At 25.9% G+C, this 21666-nt stretch overlaps 1 protein-coding gene across 2 annotated transcripts in view; it reads right to left on the bottom strand.

Moving 5' to 3' along the window:
* Nucleotides 1–882: 882 nt before the first annotated feature.
* Nucleotides 883–21666, bottom strand: part of LOC107453469 (protein phosphatase methylesterase 1) — a 28955-nt gene continuing 8171 nt past the window's right edge. Inside the window, exons 5-17 of one of the 2 annotated variants that reach the window (XM_016070330.3) lie at nt 21145–21196; nt 20983–21054; nt 18361–18446; nt 16674–16764; nt 16146–16211; nt 13483–13678; nt 10935–10998; nt 9746–9811; nt 9572–9616; nt 7477–7541; nt 6291–6358; nt 5210–5268; nt 883–2852 (exon numbers count right to left, since the gene is read on the bottom strand). In XM_016070330.3, the coding sequence (XP_015925816.1) occupies nt 5256–5268; nt 6291–6358; nt 7477–7541; nt 9572–9616; nt 9746–9811; nt 10935–10998; nt 13483–13678; nt 16146–16211; nt 16674–16764; nt 18361–18446; nt 20983–21054; nt 21145–21196 (884 nt within the window). In that variant the 3' untranslated portion in view covers nt 883–2852; nt 5210–5255. The remainder of the gene's footprint in view (nt 2853–5209; nt 5269–6290; nt 6359–7476; nt 7542–9571; nt 9617–9745; nt 9812–10934; nt 10999–13482; nt 13679–16145; nt 16212–16673; nt 16765–18360; nt 18447–20982; nt 21055–21144; nt 21197–21666) is intronic. The other variant, XM_016070322.3, reaches the window with a different exon arrangement.

Below are 21666 nucleotides of genomic sequence, written 5' to 3' on the forward strand. Positions count from 1 at the left end.
TATATGTATTAAATTTTAGTTTAAAAATTAGCATTTTAAAAGAAATTACAATACGATGCAAAACATGCATCAAGAAAAAAGCTTTTATTGAAGCAAATGTAAATTGTTTAGAATGCTTAGATGAAAATTGAAATGCAAAATATTTAGAGTAAAAAGTTTTTTCAAATTATTACACCTAAAAATGAAAATTCAAGCACACTTTAGCTGAATGGAAATAAGTTTCTGCAACACTATCAGCCTACAGTAGTCTTTACTGAAAACAAACGAATTAAATTTCTCTATTTCACTTTAGTTCTATAAAAAAAAGGTTTTCAAAAAACTAAAAGAATAAAAGTTTAAGAATAAAATAAAAAATTAAAGAATAATTTGACTGAATAGTACACATACAAGTACATTTTCAAATTAGAATTAATATTTTTTTCTAAATCCATATCTTAAAAATTAATTTACTCGATGTATGCAGGAACATGAAAAAACTACATCAAGATAAAATCTTCTTGAAAGTATACAACTATTCAGTTTAAATAAAAAATTTGAATTAAACGTAGCATTGTGCAAATTAAAATTGTTTTTTATTTACATTGATAATATGTATGATTTTTATATGCCTTATTTTATTTACACAAACAAACTTATTTAGAATGTTGGTGAATTTAAAGTATATTTATTCAACAAGACCCTTTAGACATTAAATAATTAATTTTTTTAATTAGCAAGGAAACTATAAATATGAATAATTTATAGCATTTTTACCATGAAAAATAAATTTAAAACATAGATTTCAAATTATATTTAATATTTGATCAACTGAATATAAAATATAACTGAATTTTCCATTGTAACAAAGAATAAGTCATGAATAATTATAGAATAGAACTGATCTCAAATGGTAAAACATTTATTATAATTAGTTTCAGTACATTTTTTAACAAGACATAAACTAAAATGGTTTGAAAACAATATTAAAAAAAATGCTTTAACAAAACTCAAAATGTTAGAACTTAAATAAAAAATATATCAAGTAACTAATGAAAACCTTATCTTTTTAATAATTATTAGAACAAAACAATAACAATGAACAATGCTAAGAAAACAATGCAGACAAGAGACAGATGAAAGAGCCAAGAAAAAATAACTATAATGCTTCATCTATTGCTTTCCCTTATAAAACTTGTTTACATTCTTTAATTGAAAAAGTTAAATATTGCCAAGAAGTAAAACTAAATATAAAAGCTATCATTTAAAACAAAACACAATAATCAAAATTATTATAAAAGATTCCTCCCTTTTCAATGGTACAAGTTAAAAATTCTTTATCATCTTGGGTATAGATTAGATATTATCTATCAATCTATTTTATCATTATTTATATACATAAAAAAAGAATAGCAGAAAAATTGAATAAAATTGCAATGCTCTATTAGGTTAGTGTATTAATTTAAAAATACAGTCGGACCTCTATTTAACGAAGTCGCTAAATCCCGACAATAAGTTTGTTACATGGAAAACTCGTTAAATAGAAAATCACCTTTTAAAATACTTGAACAACACAAAACAGGTTTTAAATTCATAAACACTAGACATAATTAAAGTAGCAATGAATACACCGTTATCTTGTACACTACTATCTACTATTTATTTTATAAATCTTAACCATAAAAGAAATTTGCATGGAAAGCAAGAATAGAGCAAAATATTATCCAGTGTTACACTATTATGCTGCATACATTTTCAACTGAAAAAAGCTAAATTTATGCATAAAAATATAGCTGCATTTAATACAAAAAAAATTTAAACATACATCACCACATGTATTAAGTTTAATTGCTACTGATAAATCCGGTAACTTCTAACTATCATATCTTTATTTATTGCTTTTAGACTTATTTAAGAAACAGAAAAAAATTGGGTACATTACTTGCAAATAACAAAATTTCTTAAATCGTGATGGAATCTGTAGAAGTTTTCAGAAAGATTTAAATTTTTTGCAGAGAAATTTTTGCAATGAGGCAATTTGTCTGCAAGTTAATTCTGCAGTGACAAATATTTGTCTGCAAATGAGGTCTTGCATAATTTTTGCAAAGATATGCAAATATTACAGAATAGTTTGCAATATACTTTGACAGAAAGATATGCATGTTTTAGTCGCACGATGTATAGCATATCTGTTTAAAGAACTCTTCCTGTCACAAAGTCTAGAGTTGTCTGTTAATATTGAAAAAGAGGCAATAGTAGCCTGAAAATAAATCTGGTGTGGTGTATTAAGTTTTTATTGAATCTGTTAAAAAAATAAAATAAAAAATTCTGTCTACTTTTTTATATGCTTTCAATATGGATCTATTCCATTTTCCTTTATAAGTAAAATTTCATATATTTCAAATTCAATTTAAACAACATACATTTCTTGAGTTTGATTTTTAAATATCTTAAACTTAAAAATTCAAATTTTGCAAAAGTCAAATTTTGCAAAGTTGCAAATTTTGCGTAAGTCTCATTTATTAAAAAGATAAGTCTCCACCTGCTGATTAGAAGTACCCCTGTACCAGCTGAAGAAGGCTCAATAAATTCCGCTATTGGGGTTAGAGGTAAACAATGTATTTTAAGCAGATTATGAAATTTCTAAAAAGCAGCAATTTTCATTAATAAACTGTAAAACCATAATCTTGACAATAAAATCGCAATTGTGGATAAATCATAATAATTGGCACCTCTGTGGTGGTGACCAAATGATTTTATAATGAAAATATGTTTAAATGATATCACTCTTGGCAGTATTTCTTGATACATTTTCTTTAATTTGGGGGAATAAGTTTTTCAAGATGGTGGACACTTCTTAGCATGCACAATAAGGTCTGAAAAAAAGATTTAAAAAAAAAAACTTAGACTGCATATATAATAAATAAAATCAATGTATTTTTCCTAAAAAAAACTTCAATAAAGTTTCAAAGAGTATGAATAGAATATAAATAGTGTAAGCTTCAAGAGTATGAATCGCATAATGAACAGTGTTTTCATTTTGGGCATAGTACAATATTCAATAAGTTTTTCAAGGCAGAGAAGTTAATACAAGTTAATGCAGAGTTCTTAAATTTGTAGTTCTGAAACTATAGTTTGTTTGAACCCAAACATAGAATCAAGTTAACATGTCTTATTAGACATTCATGGATTATTAGACAATATACATTTTTCATGTAAATTCCGAAAAGCTAATTAATAAATCGACTTTATAAATAAAATTTAAATGCAGAAAGCATATTAGAGTACTACACAACAGCTTATACTTATATGCTCACAAATGACTATATTATATGCTCGCAATGACAATCTCATTCTGCCAGGAGTAATACAATAAATAATAATTGCTATCGTATTCATAATATCATATAATGAGCAGCTTATACTTATATGCTCGGATATGACTATATTATATGCTCGCAAATGACAATCCCAATCAGCGAGGAGTAATACTGTAAATAATAATTGCAATTATAATTATAAGTATGTGAAAAATCAAAAATATGGATTAGATTTCTTTTTTAGGAAACATCGGGCATTTTTATACCAAATTAAATAATTTGGTCGATTATCAGTATGTTTCATTTCACTTTTTTATTTGCTTCAATTTTCCTGTTATGTATACTTTACTGTTCTGAATAAGCAACTGAGAAAATTTACAAGTGAGGGTTTCTTCTAAGAAGCCAAATCAACCTTTCTCGATTGAAAAGTATCTTTTCTTAAGTGTTTTTTTTTTTTTTTTTTTTTTTTTTTTTTTTTTTTTTTTTTTTTTTTNTTTTTTTTTTGTTTTTTTTTTTTTTTTTTTTTTTTTTGTAATTTCTATTTATTTTTTTAAATTATTAATTTCAGTTGAAGACAGTCTTTCCTTTTGATTATTTTTCTCTCTCGATGAAGCCTATAGAAAATCGGTAAGTAAGAGATATTTTTGATTGTGCTAGTTTATAGTTAATAACAATGGGGAATGTGGGGATAGTTGTTATCGACCATATCAACCTTCATCTATGAAAAAGTACCCCAACATAGAATCGAGTTAACATGTCTTATATACTAGTGAATTGGAAATTGTATTTTTGTAGTGGTAGATACACTGCAGTACACCCCCACCAAAATTTTATCGGAGACATAGAATTCGATGAACTGATGCATGGTCGCTCGTGTGTTCCATTAGCAGTCAAGTGTATACAGACCAACATTGTGTGTGATCGAGACTAAGTAGCAATAGCGAGCAGGTTGATATTGTCGCTGCCACAAGTCAACTTTTCAATGTGGACTATCTATTGAAATAGGCATGTTCAAATCAGAGTGGGAGTTTCTGTCAAAGTAGGCGTGTTCACATCATGTCCGAAGGTCACGAATGTGGGGATAGTAGCTATCAACAATGTCAACCTTCATCGATGAAAAAGTACCCCAACATAGAATCGAGTTAACATGTCTTATATACTAGTGAATTGGAAATTGTATTTTTGTAGTGGTAGATACACTGCAGTACACCCCCACCAAAATTTTATCGGATACATAGAATTCGATGAACTGATGCATGGTCGCTCGTGTGTTCCATTAGCAGTCAAGTGTATACAGACCAACATTGTGTGTGATCGAGACTAAGTAGCAATAGCGAGCAGGTTGATATTGTCGCTGCCACAAGTCAACTTTTCAATGTGGACTATCTATTGAAATAGGCATGTTCAAATCAGAGTGGGAGTTTCTGTCAAAGTAGGCGTGTTCACATAATGTCCGAAGGTCACGAATGTGGGGATAGTAGCTATCAACAATGTCAACCTTCATCGATGAAAAAGTACCCCAACATAGAATCGAGTTAACCTGTCTTATGTACTAGTGAATTGGAGTTGTATTCTTGTAGTGGTAGATACACCACAATTACTTTATTTACTTGTTTATTTTCTGAAAATGGCAACAGCTTTTTATAAAATCTGCTTTGGACTATATATGACGTCAAAATATAAATAGATAGCTATAAAAGCTGCATTGATATCCTGATCTTGCTATGATTAGATTATTTTTACTATTCATTAAGATGACTTTTATTTATTTTTGAGCGATTTGTTTCAACAAACATTTTTTGAAAAGTTATTAAAACAAAAGAACTCATATTCCTTTTCATTTGTAAATTAGTCAAACATATTTAAAATAAGTACAAATTAGAATGCAAAAATTTCACTAAAAGGGTACTCACAAATCTGTTATCAATATTCATGCCAAGCGGCTTTCAAATTGTACATTCAATCAGATGAGCTGTTTGTTGTACATAATATACAATTTGATATTTAGTTCACAGAGACAGTACAAAAGCTTAAGCACAGAAAAAAAATCTTATACAAATGATTAAAAAAATAAATACCATGAAAGCTTATAACATAATATGAAAGTTCAAATTTTAAAGTTATATTGGTGCATATTTTTTGCAAAACATAACCTTTTCTTTTCTCTTTTGTAAGGTCAACAAATGTTAATGCATTACAATAGGTAGTACGATTAATGCTCGAAATCATTAAAAAAAATTTTTGCAACTGAAAAACAGAAAAAATAATATCTCAACTGATTTATAAGATGTATCACATTATAAATAGGCAAATTTTAAAAAAATCAATTTCAAATACTAATTCAACATCAAATCTTAATTGTGGAACTCTTCCCAAGTGTTCTTTAAGTCAATAGTAAACAAGCATATTAAGGGTGATCTGAAATAAAATTTTACATCTTCTACCTCCCATGATACCTTAAGATAATCATATGAGTGCAATGCCCTATTGAAGTCATGAATTAGCAATTTTAGATCTTCTACCTTTCATATTAACCTTAAGATAAACATATGAGTGCTATTTAAGTCATAAGCCCTATTTAAGTCATAAATTAGCAATTTTAGATCTTCTACCTCCTATGTTAATCTGAAGATAATTATATGAGTGCCATTCCCTATTTAAGATATGAATATAATTTGTGTTTTTTATCCAATTTTATTCTTTGAAATAAATTTTATGCAACTTAGTAACCTGAAACTTATTTTTAAGGTTTCAGTATTTTAAAACTTCTTAAAGCTTCTACAACAGCTTGGGAAAAATAATTAAATCATAAAATCTGACTAATTAAATTCAATTTTAAAAAAAAGAGAAACAAAAGCAATTCAAAAATATTAATTTAAGAATTAACAGGGAATCAGAATTCATATAATTATCTTCAGTTTAGATAGGAAATGAGGGAAGTAGATTTAGATTCCAGAACACACTAAAGAAAATTATAAAAGCTACCCTATTTACCTTTGAAAATCACAGATTGCTGATGTAAACTTGTTTCGAACAAGGAAAGTAGCTATAGCTTCAGCTACCTATTAAAAAAAAGCAATTAATTATATTATCAGTTACAGTTTCATAAATTTGCAGCAATTACTCAAGTAATACTGAAAAATAAGCATAGATAAAACAGAGGGTGATATTTTAAATACAATAATTGTAAATTGTATATATTTAAGAATTTACTTTTTGCACAGTGAGCACGCTGAACTAGTTTAAGCAAGTCTACAGTGAAATTGTAACACCCTGAAGAACTTTTGGCCTAAGGATGGGATATCTTTGCAATGAGTTTGGCTTGGCTTAAGTTTCCAACTAGTTAAATGTTAAGTTTCTGACTATGACATGTTAATAATTAGTGCAAATAATAATTTACTTAATACCATTAATTTACTTTGAGTATTATGCCATATCTCAAGTAAATACAGAAATAAATATATCTTTGCACCCATTTAGAAAATAATATATCCAGTTATGCAAAAAAAAGTAGTTATTTACACATTTTTTTAATGGTCAAATACATTTCAAATTGCAAAAAACACAAATTTTTACACCTCTAAGGAATGCAATTTTGAAAACTGAACATTAATAATTTGGTTGAACAGCTCCTGAAGAAGAATAATTCAAAAATAAATTTTATATCACATTTGAAAAATTTAATTCAAAGTTTACAATTAATTACTTAAATTTACGTTGTTAAAGAAGATGCAAATATTTCTAAGCCTTAACAATGCAAAATATTTTAAATTATTAGTAAACTAAAATACCAAAAAACAATAAATAAAAAAATAAGATTATTTTCCTGCAATAACTTACTTGAGAATAAACAAATTTGTTGTTAAATGAGAGCAAAGAAATTTATAAAGTTTCTGGAGACATGATGAAATATGCGAAACAGCAGAAATCTATCTCCGGATGTAACTAATAAATCAGATTTCCACTTTTTAAAGGTAAGTTTATTTAGAGAAAGTATATTTTTTAGTCTAGCTTAAATTATCATTACACTACTCAATTAGCATATCTTAACTGGGTCTCTCAAAATATAAGCATTGTGTCTTGGTACATAAAAATCTGATCACTAGGTCAAAAGTTATTTAGGGTATAAAGCTTTTTATTTTGTACACTGTATATTTTTCTTCAAATAATAATATATTACCTTATCTGGGTCATCTTCATGTACAGCATGTCCGCACTGAGGTAAAACTTGCATTTGAAATTTTCCTAGACAGATGAATAATTTTGAATATTAAAAATATATTTTTAACATCTTTTAAAAACAAAAAGGCTATTTTAGAAAAAGTAACTTTATACTAATTGCGTAAAATTACATAGCACATTTTAATTACTATTTAGGGATTAGATTAAATTGATTATAGAATAAAAGCAAAATAGTTTTATTTTAAGGTAATATTGATTAAAAACAATCTAATCTATGTAACAGACTTTTAACCCTAACTATTATTTATTCTTATATATATATATATATAGCATATGCGAAACATAGATACACAATGATTTGATAAATACAAAAAACACAAAGAAAATTAAGAAAAACAATAAGTTTTATTTATTGCGCATAAGCTGCAAGTAAATAGAACTGATAAAATAAGTTCAAAATATAGATAAAACAAGAGAGAAATTACAGAACAATGAAAAAAGAGGAAAAAAATGAAAATAATAAAAATAACAAAAAACTCGGGGGGGGGGGGGGGGGNGGGGGGGGGGGGGGGTGAGAGATCCGAAAAAAGGACAAATTTTTTTTTAAAAATCCAGAAAATAAAAGATATAATCTTTTCCTCAGCCCACACGATTATATCCGCAAGAAAGAGTGCATTCTAATATTGTATCAATATAGCCAAAGCAAAAAATATCAATACTATAGTGTGAGGAGCACTCAAAAAATTTTTACAAAAAAATTACAGCAAATAAAATAGAACACAATAAGTAAAAATAAGTTCACACAAAATAAAAATAACACGTAAAAACAGAAAATAAAAGAAAAAGAAAAAACAGAATGAAACATAAAATCCTATCTTACATTCTATAAAGCGAGTAGCGAATTCAATTGAACTTACATGAACAGGAAATTTTTCGTGTGCGTTTGATGCGCTTGTTTGATCTAAGAAATCAAATGCACTTCAGTAATGCAGTAAGAATGCACTTTAATAAAAAACTCCTCTAGTTACGCTTTCATCTCAATTTGCGCTTTTGTTTTCATTTTTTGCAATCTGGCAATCTTGTTACGAAAATATTTTAAATCGTTCTTGAAAAATTTCCCGTTCATGTAAGTTCATTTGAATTCGCTACTCGCTTTATAGAATGTAATATAGGATTTTATGTCTCATTCTGTTTTTTCCTTTTCTTTTATTTTCTGTTTTTACCTGTTATTTTTATTTTGTGAGAACTTATTTTTACTATTCTATTTTATTTGCTGTAATTTTTTTGTAAAAATTTTTCGAGTGCTCCTCATACTATTGTATTGATATATTTTGCTTTGGCTATATTGATATAATATTAGAAAGCACTCTTTCTTGCGGATATAATCGCGTGGGCTGATGAAAAGATTATATCTTTTATTTTCCGGATTTTTTAAAAAAAAATTTTCCTTTTTTACGGATTCTCCCACCGGTTTTTTGTTATTTTTATTTTCCTTTTTTCATTGTACTGTAATTTTTCCCTTGTTTTATCTACATTTTGAACTTACATATATATTACATATAGTGTGAAGCAAAATGAATTAATTTATTAAGTTTCAATATAATTGTTAAAACTATGCAAGCAACATAATTTCATTTTAGTTATTTTACCTTTTCCTAAAACAACACATTTAGATTATGAAAAATTAAACGTAACATATAAAAGTTAAATAGATACACAATGATTTTTATAATGACTTAAGTTTAAGTGTTAATAAATAAACACTTAACTTTAAAAATTATAAAAACAAATTGTATCTACATTTCTTTCCACGCTAATTTAATGAAAGGGAAAAATTTAATAGTTAATACAGATCTAAAAACATGTCATAATTCAGGAAGTAAAAACTGTCAATTACTTATTTATGACTTCCTCGAGCAATAATTAATGCAAACAAAAGTTTTGTAGAATGCAGCAAAATTATTAAACTAATATTAATATCATGAAGATAAGAATTCTAATCAGCATGCAAAATTGCTCTCACTCTAATTTAGAATAAAATTAAAGTTCAACAAACATTTTACTGGATTTCAAAGGATATTAGTGATACTCACCTTGCATTTGACCAATGGTTAAATCCTTATCAAGTCTATCCACGCCTTTAAAAAAATGAAAATTAAGTATAAAAAGTATTACAACCATTAGATGTTAATGAATGTCATAATAAATAAAATATTAATCATAACATGAAAGTAAATAACATTTAAATAAAAAGAAAAACAAATTACCTGCTAAGAGAAGCAGTTTGGGCACAGATGTAGACAAAAACATGTTTGATAAACCCTCAAACCAACCTAAGTAAAATAATAAGTAATGATAAAACAGACATATATAATTAAAATGAAGCATACAGTATATACATCTGTGTGAACTAATATTTGAAGCTAATAAGTAAGCAACAGTGTTTGACCAACACTTCCTGTATCATAAGAATAACAAAGTAAGAGATTGACTCAAGGGCTGCAGATGGAATATCTAATATCTTAATTTTTTCATATTAATGATTTTCAATGATATGTGAATAATATTGAAACCCTTGAGACCATACTGGAAACTTAATTTAAGTATTATTATTACTTTCAGTTTATAAATTCTTTTATGGTTTTGTACAACGGAAAATTCTTAATACTACATCTGTTAATGTTTGATAATTTTTCCTATTTTTCATAAAATTTTGTAACAAGCAAAAATTTTAACCTGGCTAGTACCTTTAGAATGGAAATTTCACGCACTGGTGTTGATTTTTAAAGTTATGTAAATTATTTATACTAATCAAAAACAAACAAAGAAAATACTATCACAAACCTGCATTTAAAGTTTAGGTTTTGGAAAAGAATAGATAACAATAAAAAATATCTTTTTCAAAAAAAAAATAATAAAAAATTTAAAAAAAAAAAACATTTTTTTGTGCAAATTTAGATTTTTAAAAGATCAAAAATAGTATGTTTCACTGATTTAAATAAGTTTGATTTAAATCGCGACTGAATTAAATCATAATATAAATAACTTGAAAATTTTTTTTAAAAAAATCTCTGATTTAAATTTTAAAAAAATATATTAGCATGTAATTAGTCGGAATTTTTTTGCAAAATTTAACACAACTTAAACCTATTTATAACTTATATGAAATAAAATCTGTGCCAAAAATTTAAAATATTTTTTGAAGAAAGGGGGGAATTGAAGCTATTTTCAACTTTTCTATGTTCATGGATCATAGAATATCCACGCCTTCTTTATCAGTAACATCGAAACTGTTTTTGACATTTCTTATAATCATGTTATCATCAGAAATGCTTTTCACAATATACAAAGAAAAAACAATAAAAAATATGTATAATTTTTAGGTAACTAATAAACAATAAATATTTATCTTAAATTATTTTTTTTTTCAATTAATTACTACATAAGTACAATTACCATTCCAAAACTTTTCAGTCTTAGACAATTCGATACGCCACACATATTTTGCTGATTGAGCTGTCTGCAGAGGGAAAATATAAGAATTAATTTTACATAAAGAAAAGAGAGAAAAAAAAGCAAAGCATAGGAGTTACACAAGTAAACAAGAATAAGATTTGTTGCAGTTTACTAAGAGCTAACTATAAGACACTCCTTGATTAAATAATACATAAGTATTAGATATTCTTTGTTATTAAGCAACAACATATATCATCACATTGATGTCTTATAAGTATTTATGCATCACAGCTTTACAATGCATTCATACTTCAAGAGACTTTCAACGCTTTGTTCTTAGTTCATGAATACTTTTAAAATATTTTAGAATCTGACATTGTATGGTAAAATAACATCATTTTCATGAGTTCTTCAAATAGATTATCTAATACTTCATATTTGCCTCGTTAGAAAATGAGCTATTTTTGCTGTAAAACTGAATAATAAACAATGTAATAAGGATAATTTATCTGTGCTTATTACATTTCTAAACACCAGTGTAATTAGCTCAAATGAATTGTACTTATTACAAAGTTATATATTATTTTATTTTACTTTTCTAACAAAGAATAATTCTTATAAGGATAATTTTTGTTGTAGTGCAGGATGAGTCAAATTAGACTTTTATTATTAAAAAATTTATTACTGAAGAAATAAATAAAAAAATAAAAAACAGGATATTTACCAACTAAATTTTAAAATGCTCAAACTAAATATTAAAATGCTGAGACCAACATTAATTTAACAACCATATTTTTTGTACTCTTAATCATAAATTCTTTAAAGAAATCAGACAGAATTTGAGCAATGAAGCAGCTCAAGTATTTTTAATTTTGTTTGAACCCTGGCCTGCTGAGGAAAATCTCGAGATTCAACACCCAGTGCCATTGGTTCCCACAGAGGCACATTTGGTTTCGGTGTGCATTGGAGAAAAATAAAAGTCAGACTTTTAATTCTAAAAACTCATGCCTGCAAACATTAGAGAATTAAAATAACGGAGATTTTACTAGTGACATTTTTTAGGCTCAACTAAAGCTTTGATACAAAAAGAGAAATTTAAAATAATATAAGCACTTACATTTAACGAAGTTAACTTTCAAGCAAATATTTTACTAAATAACAAGCTAAAAAATTTAATTTTCCAGTTTATTTAAAACAATAATGAATTTCAAAATTTCGCTGCGTTTTTCTTTTTCTATAAGCAGAGAAGCTTTTATTACCTGAATATAAGAACAAATTTGAGTAGAATCTTTATATTCTATTAATATCTACTTTTATTTTTAAATTAGTAAAAATATTTATACCTTATTTTTCATATTATTTTTTACTTCAATGCTTCAGAAAGATAGGGTTAGTCATGTGGCCATTGATGAAAATTCTTGTTAAAAAAATTATTAAAAAAAAAATTTAGGAGAAATGATTTTTTTTTAGTTGCTTCAAACTAAAAAAGTTTATATATATATATATATATATATATATATATATATATATATATATATATATATATATATATATATATATATATATATATATATATATATATATATATATATATATATATATATATATATATATATATATATATATATATATATATATATATATATATATATATATATATATATATATATATATATATATATATATATATATATATATATATNATTGAAAAAGGGAACGATTCTAAAAATAACTCTTCCCTTGAAATATAAATCTATTTATATTTCAATGGTATGTTTTCAGCCTTGAATTCCCAAAATAGAATCTCTCTACGCTTATTCTTTAACAAAGACATTTTATGAAAACGAAAGAGATTTAATTCTTTTATTAATACAAAAGTATTTACTTTTTGTATTACACACACACATATATATATATACATACAGGAAAAAGCTTTAGCAATTTACAAAAGCAAATATGTTCTGTTCAGAAATGGTACCATAATTTCCTTAATATTACCTTAATATCAATATTACACTGATCTTGATAGTGATTTAGAAAAGAAATGTGATGTATTTCTAAAACTGGTAACAGACAAAACTTTAAAATTTGATAATACAGAATCTTTACACTGATTTATCAAACAGTGAACGCATTGTTTTTCAAATGTTGGTAGGAGGCAAAATATGAAAATTTTGTTAAAAAGCAAAATTGATTATACATTATCTTATTACTGATTTACTAAACAATAAATCCATTATTTTTCTAAAACTAATAATAAGCATAGCTTGAAAATTTAAAAAATTTTTTTTTAAATAATTTAAGTGAGAAAACTGAAAATTTAGAGCCTTTTCATCAATAACCCATATTTAGTAAATAATTTCTCATGATATATAGCATTTCAAAACTTAACTAATCATTTTTTCAAGCTCCCAATTTTATAACAAAATTAAAATAAAATATTTTTCAAAAATTTACAAAAAAATAAATATTTTTTGACAAAAATATTAATAAAATAATTTTTTTTAAATGAATTTAGAAAATGATGCTATATAGATTCCATTCTTACTGGATTTGGAGGTATCTTAAAGTCCTCACTGGCAACAGTGGGTGTGCTATTTGATTTGTGCTCTTCATCTTCCTCTGCCTCTTCCATGATGCTGTCTGAAGGAGCAACTTGTCGGGGAGCAAGAACATCAATTGCTGCTTGTTCAGCAGATGTTTGGAGATGGATTTCCTTTGTTGCAGGATTGCCAGTCAAAGAGCTTGAGGTCAAAGAGAAAAAAAAATTTGGTCAGAAAAAAATAAGTAAAATAATAAAGAAATACTGTATATGGAGGAATTTTTTACTAAAATACTTTTCTCATTAAAAGTATTATTTCTTTCAAACAGTTGAATGCATATCATAAAAAATAAATGCAGTTTCAACTAAAATATTAATACAGTCTTAACTTTTCCATAACCTTCTATTATAGCAACACTTCTAATATAACAATCAATATATATAAAAACCTATATCCACCTATAGATTAACTTACAAAACATATACATTATTTTTACGCCTGTTAAACCTATCAAAACATCCCACACAAGTTGTTTATTCTAATAGAGCTCTGCATTGTGTTTCTCTGCATTGTGAAAACCCTTTCAAAATCAAGAGTTAAGCATTTTTGGATTTTCAAAACAAAAACACTATTGACAATAAGTTTTTTGATGAAAAAGATTTTAAAGAAATTATTCTTTTGACATAACCGAACATAAAACACCTTGAATAAATTTTAAATATTAAAAGTGTAGCAAAACTTCTAGATTCCTTTTCTAGTCCAAAAGTTAAAATATAGATTACATCATTGATTATCAAAAGAGAATACTGCATTATCAAACTAAAATTGACATGGTCAATTTGATACATTACAGTAGATGTAAATTTCCCTTCAAAAGTACAGTAAGTTTATGGATACCTTTTCGGTTCATAAATTTGTTGATTGATAGCATATGTTTATAAAATAAACTTAAATTGACAGTCCAAGACACTCGAGCTATGGCTTTTTTATTGCTCTTGGTGGAAGAGTTTTGAGTATTCTTGAAAAAGTAGTTGAATACTTTTAAACAGTCTAAAGCAGCATTGATGTTGAAAATTCCTTTATTTATTTATAGTATTAAGCAATAAAAATATGATATTTTACTTTATACGTTTTATATCTACACAAAAAAAAAAAGCTTACATTCTTTATTCTCAAAATGAGTTTGAATCTCTAGAAAGAAAGAATCTCTAGGTTAACACTAGAAAGACTGAAACTTAGTACATACCTATATTGCCCAGAAGCAGTCAAAATGACTGGATCATGAAAGAATAAATAATGTGTAAATAAATTTGTTTAAAACTAGTTTTCATTATTTTTTATATTATTATATATATCAAGTTATTAGTAAATATTAACAATAAAAAAAATATATACTGCAAATTATATAAGAAATTGTGTCATTATATGGGTCATTCTCACGAAAATGATAACATCTACCTAAAGTTTGAAAATGATAACATACTAAGTATATCTAATATTTATTATAATTTAGTCTTATATATTTAATAGTTTTTACAGGTTTGGGAAATAAAATTGGCTGGCACGATTGAACAAAAAAAAATTTAATATACTCATCTTGAATCGTTCCCTCACTTCAGCGTCATTCCCTCACTTTATACACTAGTGAGGGAATGACGAATTCAATAAAATTTAAAAATAACAGTTAGGCCTAATTAATTTCTGAAGTCAATCACATACAATTATATTCATACAAGAAAGCAACATATAATTATCCATTTTCTCGATTAAGTTGTATTTTATTTTACTCTAAAAAATGACATGAGGGAATGACAAATGTAAAAAATTTTACCTGGTTTGATTCATTCAAATTTATTCCACAGCAAAGCTTCTTTAAGTTGAAGATGGAAACATACTGCAATTTTGTTCTATGATGCCAGTTGTTAACTTCTGAAGTTTTTATTAAAATATTTTTATTCTAAGAAGATTGCAGGTGATAAGAACATTGTTGTGAGGGAATGACGCGAAACACTGGGGACAAAGTTTAAAATAGTGCTGTGTTAATATTTTTATCAGAAATTAAATTTAAAATTGATTTTCTGAATTCTATATTTCAGTATTCTGAAATAAAAAACACGAATTTGTAAAAAAAAAAATTTTATTTCAGAAACAATTTTTTTCTTTTTTTAAATCAGCAGTGGGGACAAGTGAGGGAATGACATATTGGTATATTTTAATTACCTAAAATAAATAAAAAATAAAAATTGATAATTTTATTTTTATTCTTTTGTTAGCTTGCATTCTGAAGGACACTTTCCCTGAATTTTTTTTTTTCGTAAGCTGTAAAACAAACATAAAATATACTGGGGACATGAAAATGACTGTTTTTATGAGAATGACCCATATACATCATTGTTTTTCGAATTGAAATAAAAAGTAGTCAAAATAAAAAATCCTTAGGCAATCTAGTGTTTAACAGCTTTTAATTGTAAAAAGTTTCTTGGATTATTAAGTTAACACCTGTTATCCGATACATATTCTGCCACCAGTTTTAAGCAGTAGGCTAATAAAGTAAAGTAACAACAATGGTAAAAAACTTTTTAAAAAATAGATTATTAAAGATGCATGTTTATTAAAAATAACATAAAATGGAAAAAAATTTAATAATGAGTTTAGGTAAAATAAATACTTTTTAAGTTGTCCAGGCATTGACACTTTAGCTGATTCTACATTCCGAATTTGACCACTTCTAACACTGAAAAATACAAAGATAATTTATTTTTAACACTATACTGCCAATGCTTGCATTTTGATTGACCATTATTTGGCTATCTCAATAGGTTGATATTAATTTTAGAATTTGATGAAAAAAAGTGGTTAAATTTATAAAATATCAGTTGATTGCATTGAGTCAATACTGCTATAACCATTCTTAATGTAAAAAAATTAAATATTTATCAACAAATCTAAATAAGCTTATCTCTTACCGTATTATATAAAATTGAAAATTGTGACATTTCTTGCATTTTTTGTTGTATAAAAATATAATAAGCTATAGAAACCTTTATAGTTTTCACATAAGCTTTAGCAAATTAAAAACTCGTATCTCAAATGTACAAAGCATATTTATATCATCATATTAAAAATCAATCATAACTTTAGGGAATGTAAATAAGATATAAACATAGATTTTTTTTTAGAAATTTTTTTTTTTTACCACCACTCAATAGCAGTTTGCAAATTAGTGAAAGATGGAGGTCGACTACGCAAGAAACTCTGCATACTTTGCAAGGCATCCATAGCAGTACCTAAAAATATAATTTAAATATATAATTGTACATAAATATATAATTTTTATCTTTCATTAAAAAAATTATCAAATACACTAATTTTTAAATTGCAATAGTTATTAAATATTAAGAACATTATAAAAATGTGAGCATTAAACTTTAAAAGGAAATCATACCAAAATAATCAATTAATAAAGATATAAAAATCACTAGGAATAGCAATACCTGTTGCAGTATTGTTTTTTTATTTTTTTAATTGAAAAATACTGAAATAAAGAAAATTAATGAGTAAGCACTAAACATCATTAATGAAAAAAGTGACTATGGCAGTTGGAATAATTTTGCAAAGATGCATATTGATGCTAATTAAAAGCCAAGAAAAAACTAAAATCAAGAATAGCACACTTAAAAAAAAAAAAAATATGGTTTTATTCACTGATTGAAAAACATTAATGAAAATATCTTAGAATTATATGCTACAAGCTCTATTTCAACTGAAATATATAGAAATAATATAATTAAATAAGTTTAAAAAGTCACAAGAAAAAAAAAAACTCCAGCAGAAAACAAAACCATAAAAATTTAATGATATGCGCGTTAGCTGGACAGCACTTCATCAGGGGACACACTGTCTGCCTTATTGTCATTTACTTATCTTTGCATCTACATTTCAATTTTTCTTACTGCTTTTTCTTATTTGACTTTCCCTTATGGGGCCTTGGGGCACTGTCAGTTTTTGGTTTCACCACAGAAAGGCCCCTGTGTGTTGTCAATTTATTGATTTAAATTTTACTTACTTACTTTATCTTTTTCTGAATTTGTAAATTAGTTTCATTCCTTGATTAGATTGTAATTAAATAAGAATAATTTTAATATAAATATTGGCATATTTTCAAAAAAAAGTACAGTTTTATAAAGATTCAAAATAAACATTATTTAAAATTGAAAGCAGTGCAAAAATAAAGAATAATACAAGCTATTATGATATTGTTATTTTACCAAAAATAATTGTTTTAAAAGCATCATGTTTTTTTGTGTAATTTACTGATAATAAATGATACAAAAAAAAAACCTAATGAAAAGATATTGAAATGATTTGCTGCTATCTTCTTTTCTTAGAAAAATGTCACAAAAATAAAAATAAATAGTGAGTAACTTAAACAAAATTGATGGTTTTAAAATTATTCACAATAAACTTTGTAATGAACCAGGAGCATTAATAAATTAAGAGCAAAATAAGAGCATTTCTTTAAAAAAAAAGTTTCATCATATTTCATTAATAATAATAATTTAGTATATTTAATTTTTTAAAAAAACGGATCTGCAAGAGCTTGCATTGATAAACATCAGATGTTTACTTTTATTTATATGAGAAAATAATTGACTGAGAGAATTAAATAAGTACACCTATAGCAATACGAATGAAGGTAACATAATTTTCAGTACATAAGAAATTTCTCTTGTTAAATAAATAAATACCAATTAAATTCAATTAATTGTTCCCATACAAAATGCAAAAACTATTTTCAAAATTATAACATTTTATACTATGGGTTTTATTTATTTTGATTTCAATTAAAAAAATATTGAAAAAAGAAAAATTGATAAGAGTACCTTCAACAACATCAATGACAATTAAGCCTATAACAGTCGGTATCAAATTCCTATATACAGCATGCACTGCAACTGCACCACCCATGCTGAAATACACAACACAGTAATATGTAACAAAAACTTATGCCTACAGTTTAAAACAGCTTAACATTAAAAAAAAATATTTGATAACTTTTTACATCATCAAATTACAAATAACAGCCTATGTTCACAGAATAAAAAAAAATTAGTGTGAGAAAAAAATTTCATTATCTTCACAAACAGAGAATAGAAGCAGTAAATGATTTTTCTGAAGAGAATTCAACGCTTTTTGTGTGTAAACATATGAAAATAACAAATGCTTCCTGAAATTTAAATAGAGAAAATATATTTTTATCATACGATAAAGGATAATAATGCTCTCTCCAAAGAATAATTGCCTTATCAAGGGACAGCTGTTGTCTGGGTAGATAAATCAATAGAAATTTTGGTAGAAATGCTTTCAGTTTCGAAATTCTGTTATTAAGAACTGATATACAAATTGACATTAAAGTAAAGAAGCATTAGTATTTGCTTGACCAGCCTTCTCGTCCCAATATTCGAAAAAATAGAAGTTTCTATCAATGGATCAGTTGTCCAATAGTCCTTCCAGTGTGACTTATATGTTTAATCAATTCAAAACATCGTTCCCAAAAATATTTTCATGTCATTATTAGTAACGTCAGCCAATTTTAACATGTTAGTTGCCATGAGACATGTATGTCATGCCTCAGTTACTTTTTTTTAACAAGGTAGCAGCTAATGTGTTAAGCAATTGTCATAACTTTAAGATGATTTTTCAGTCTGTTGATAAAACGGGCTTGTTTACGATGTAAGCAAGTGGAAAAAGTGAAGTAATGTTAAAGTGAAGAAACATTGTTATTTGCTTGACCTGCCTTCTCGTCCTAATCTTTTAAAAGATAGAAGTTTCTATCAATGGATCAGTTGTCCAATAGTCCTTCCAGTGCGACTTATATATTTAATCCATTCAAATTATCATTCCCAAAAATTTTTTCATGTCATTATTAGTAACATCAGCCCATTTTAACATGTTAGTTGCCATGTTAAGCAATTGTTATAACTTTAAGATGATTTTTCAGTTCGTCGATAAAAAAGGGTTCTTCACAATGCAAGAAAGTGGAAAAAGTCATTATTGAAGATAAATTTTGTTATTTCACTAATACTTTGCGGATTACTACATTTAATAGTTGCACCACGCACATATATTTATCGTTCTCCATTTTTCGCAAAACGTTACCTTCAAGCAAATCTTATGAAGAAAAAGATAAATTTTCTCTAGCATCATAACCATTATCTTCATTTACAGAGTTGCTTTCAAGTATTAAGGTCTTTTGTCATTTCGTTAATATGCCATACGTATCGTCTGAATGAAAATTATGCTCAGAAAAACTATCATTTTATAAATCACTGGCCTAGATGTCACTAGGGCAGTCAGACAAATTATGGTCACAAAATTCAGAGGTAAATTCTTTAAAAAGTTCATGATGTGCCATTTTAAAAATTTTAATGGTGATGATCATTACATTGCGTTATAAATTAAAAGATTTTCAGCAACTTGAACTCATCAAGTCTCCTTATAAACTGAGAGTTCCTCCATAATACATATCTGTCAACTTTTCAGCTATTCGAAGATGATTTTCTCCTTCGGAAGTAAAATTAAAATTGAACTACAATAGTTGGCAGAAATTTATTCTTTATTTGGTTAAAAATTCAAAATCATCAGCTAATTCTCATGCACTTATATACATATTTCATTTATATGTAGTGGTGGTCATTTTAAATTAAATTTATAAATCCAAAAAATAAATAGAAAGTATATAAGTTTATATAGAATATAAGTTTATACTTCCTCATCACTTTAAACATAAAAATAAAATTTTAAGCAAAATGTGTAAAATTAGGCAGTAATGAATAGATTTGTCATTAAAATTACAAAAGTAATGAAAACAAACGATAAATTAAAAATAACCATAAATTGAATGTATAATACCTTGTCAAATACATTTGGTTAAGGAAAGACGCAATATGACATTCCTGATCAACAACATAAGGTTATCAAAAGATGTCATATTATGTTCCTGGTCAAAAATGAGTTGATTATTTAACTTCGAATGGTAATATAAGATAATTTTAAGCTAAAAACAAAATAAGAAACTTTAGGCATTTTAATCCTAAAACAAATTTGGTTTTGTTGCAATCATAAATTATATTAATTAATAACTTTTTTTAAAATTTTAATTCTTAAAAAGCATTTTTTAAAAACATTAAAGAAGGTAGTATTTGTTTTTAAGTCGTTTTACACTTTTTTCATGCTGTACATGTAGTCGTTTTACACTTTTAAAAAAAAAAAAAAAACATTCTTAAAACATTTTTTAACAAAATCCCAGTAAATGGATAAAAAAAGGTAAATTAAAACAAAACTCAGATAAAATATCATTTAGTGAGTTTACGTCTTCTTTTTTTTTTCATCACAGTTTAACAAGAAAAAAGAAAATTTCAGAAGAGGAAGCCCTATATTAATTCATAATATTAAAATAAAATTTCTTATTGGAATTCTTGAACTGAATAATTAAAATTACTGACCTATGTCCAATTAATATCACATTGGGTTGTTCTTCATCACCATAAAGTGTATTAAATACTTCACCCACGTCACTGAAAGAAAATAGAAAATAAGTATTTTTACAAGATAAGTAAAAATAATTTGAATACTTTTTATAATATTTAAATGATACATCTCCATACCTTGATAATCTTTCAGCAGACAAATCGTCTTCATTAGTAGAATGAGTTTCTCCTAAAAAAGGAAAAATGTACCATAAATTTGGTAAATCTTTTTCCTTGCTATAATTTTACTTTCAGGGGTGATTGTGAGCCCAAGTCAAAATTCCGGAAAATTTCTTGAGTTTAAAAAGAAAAAAACAGTTTAAATTGAAAAATACTTTAACAAGGTTTTTTTTTCCTTTTTCTCAATATTTCTTAGTTTACTTAAAATATATTTAAAATTTTACACATACCTATGATGATCGGGAGAAATAATCAAAATTTACAAATGTCTTTCTTTCTTGAGTTTATGATTATAACAACTATTTACTGATAAAAAATGAATATTAATCATGAATATAAGGTCATAAAGTATCTCTCTGGCTCTCCCTTACAAACAAAAAAATAAACTGTGTTTTTAAGTTCCACCTTTGAAAATTTGATTTCCGGAAACTTCTGTGATAAATGATTTTTTGAAACATCTGGACCTTCGATCTCCGGAAA

Source organism: Parasteatoda tepidariorum, chromosome 4 (genome assembly GCF_043381705.1).
Source record: "Parasteatoda tepidariorum isolate YZ-2023 chromosome 4, CAS_Ptep_4.0, whole genome shotgun sequence".
NCBI lineage: Eukaryota > Metazoa > Arthropoda > Arachnida > Araneae > Theridiidae > Parasteatoda > Parasteatoda tepidariorum.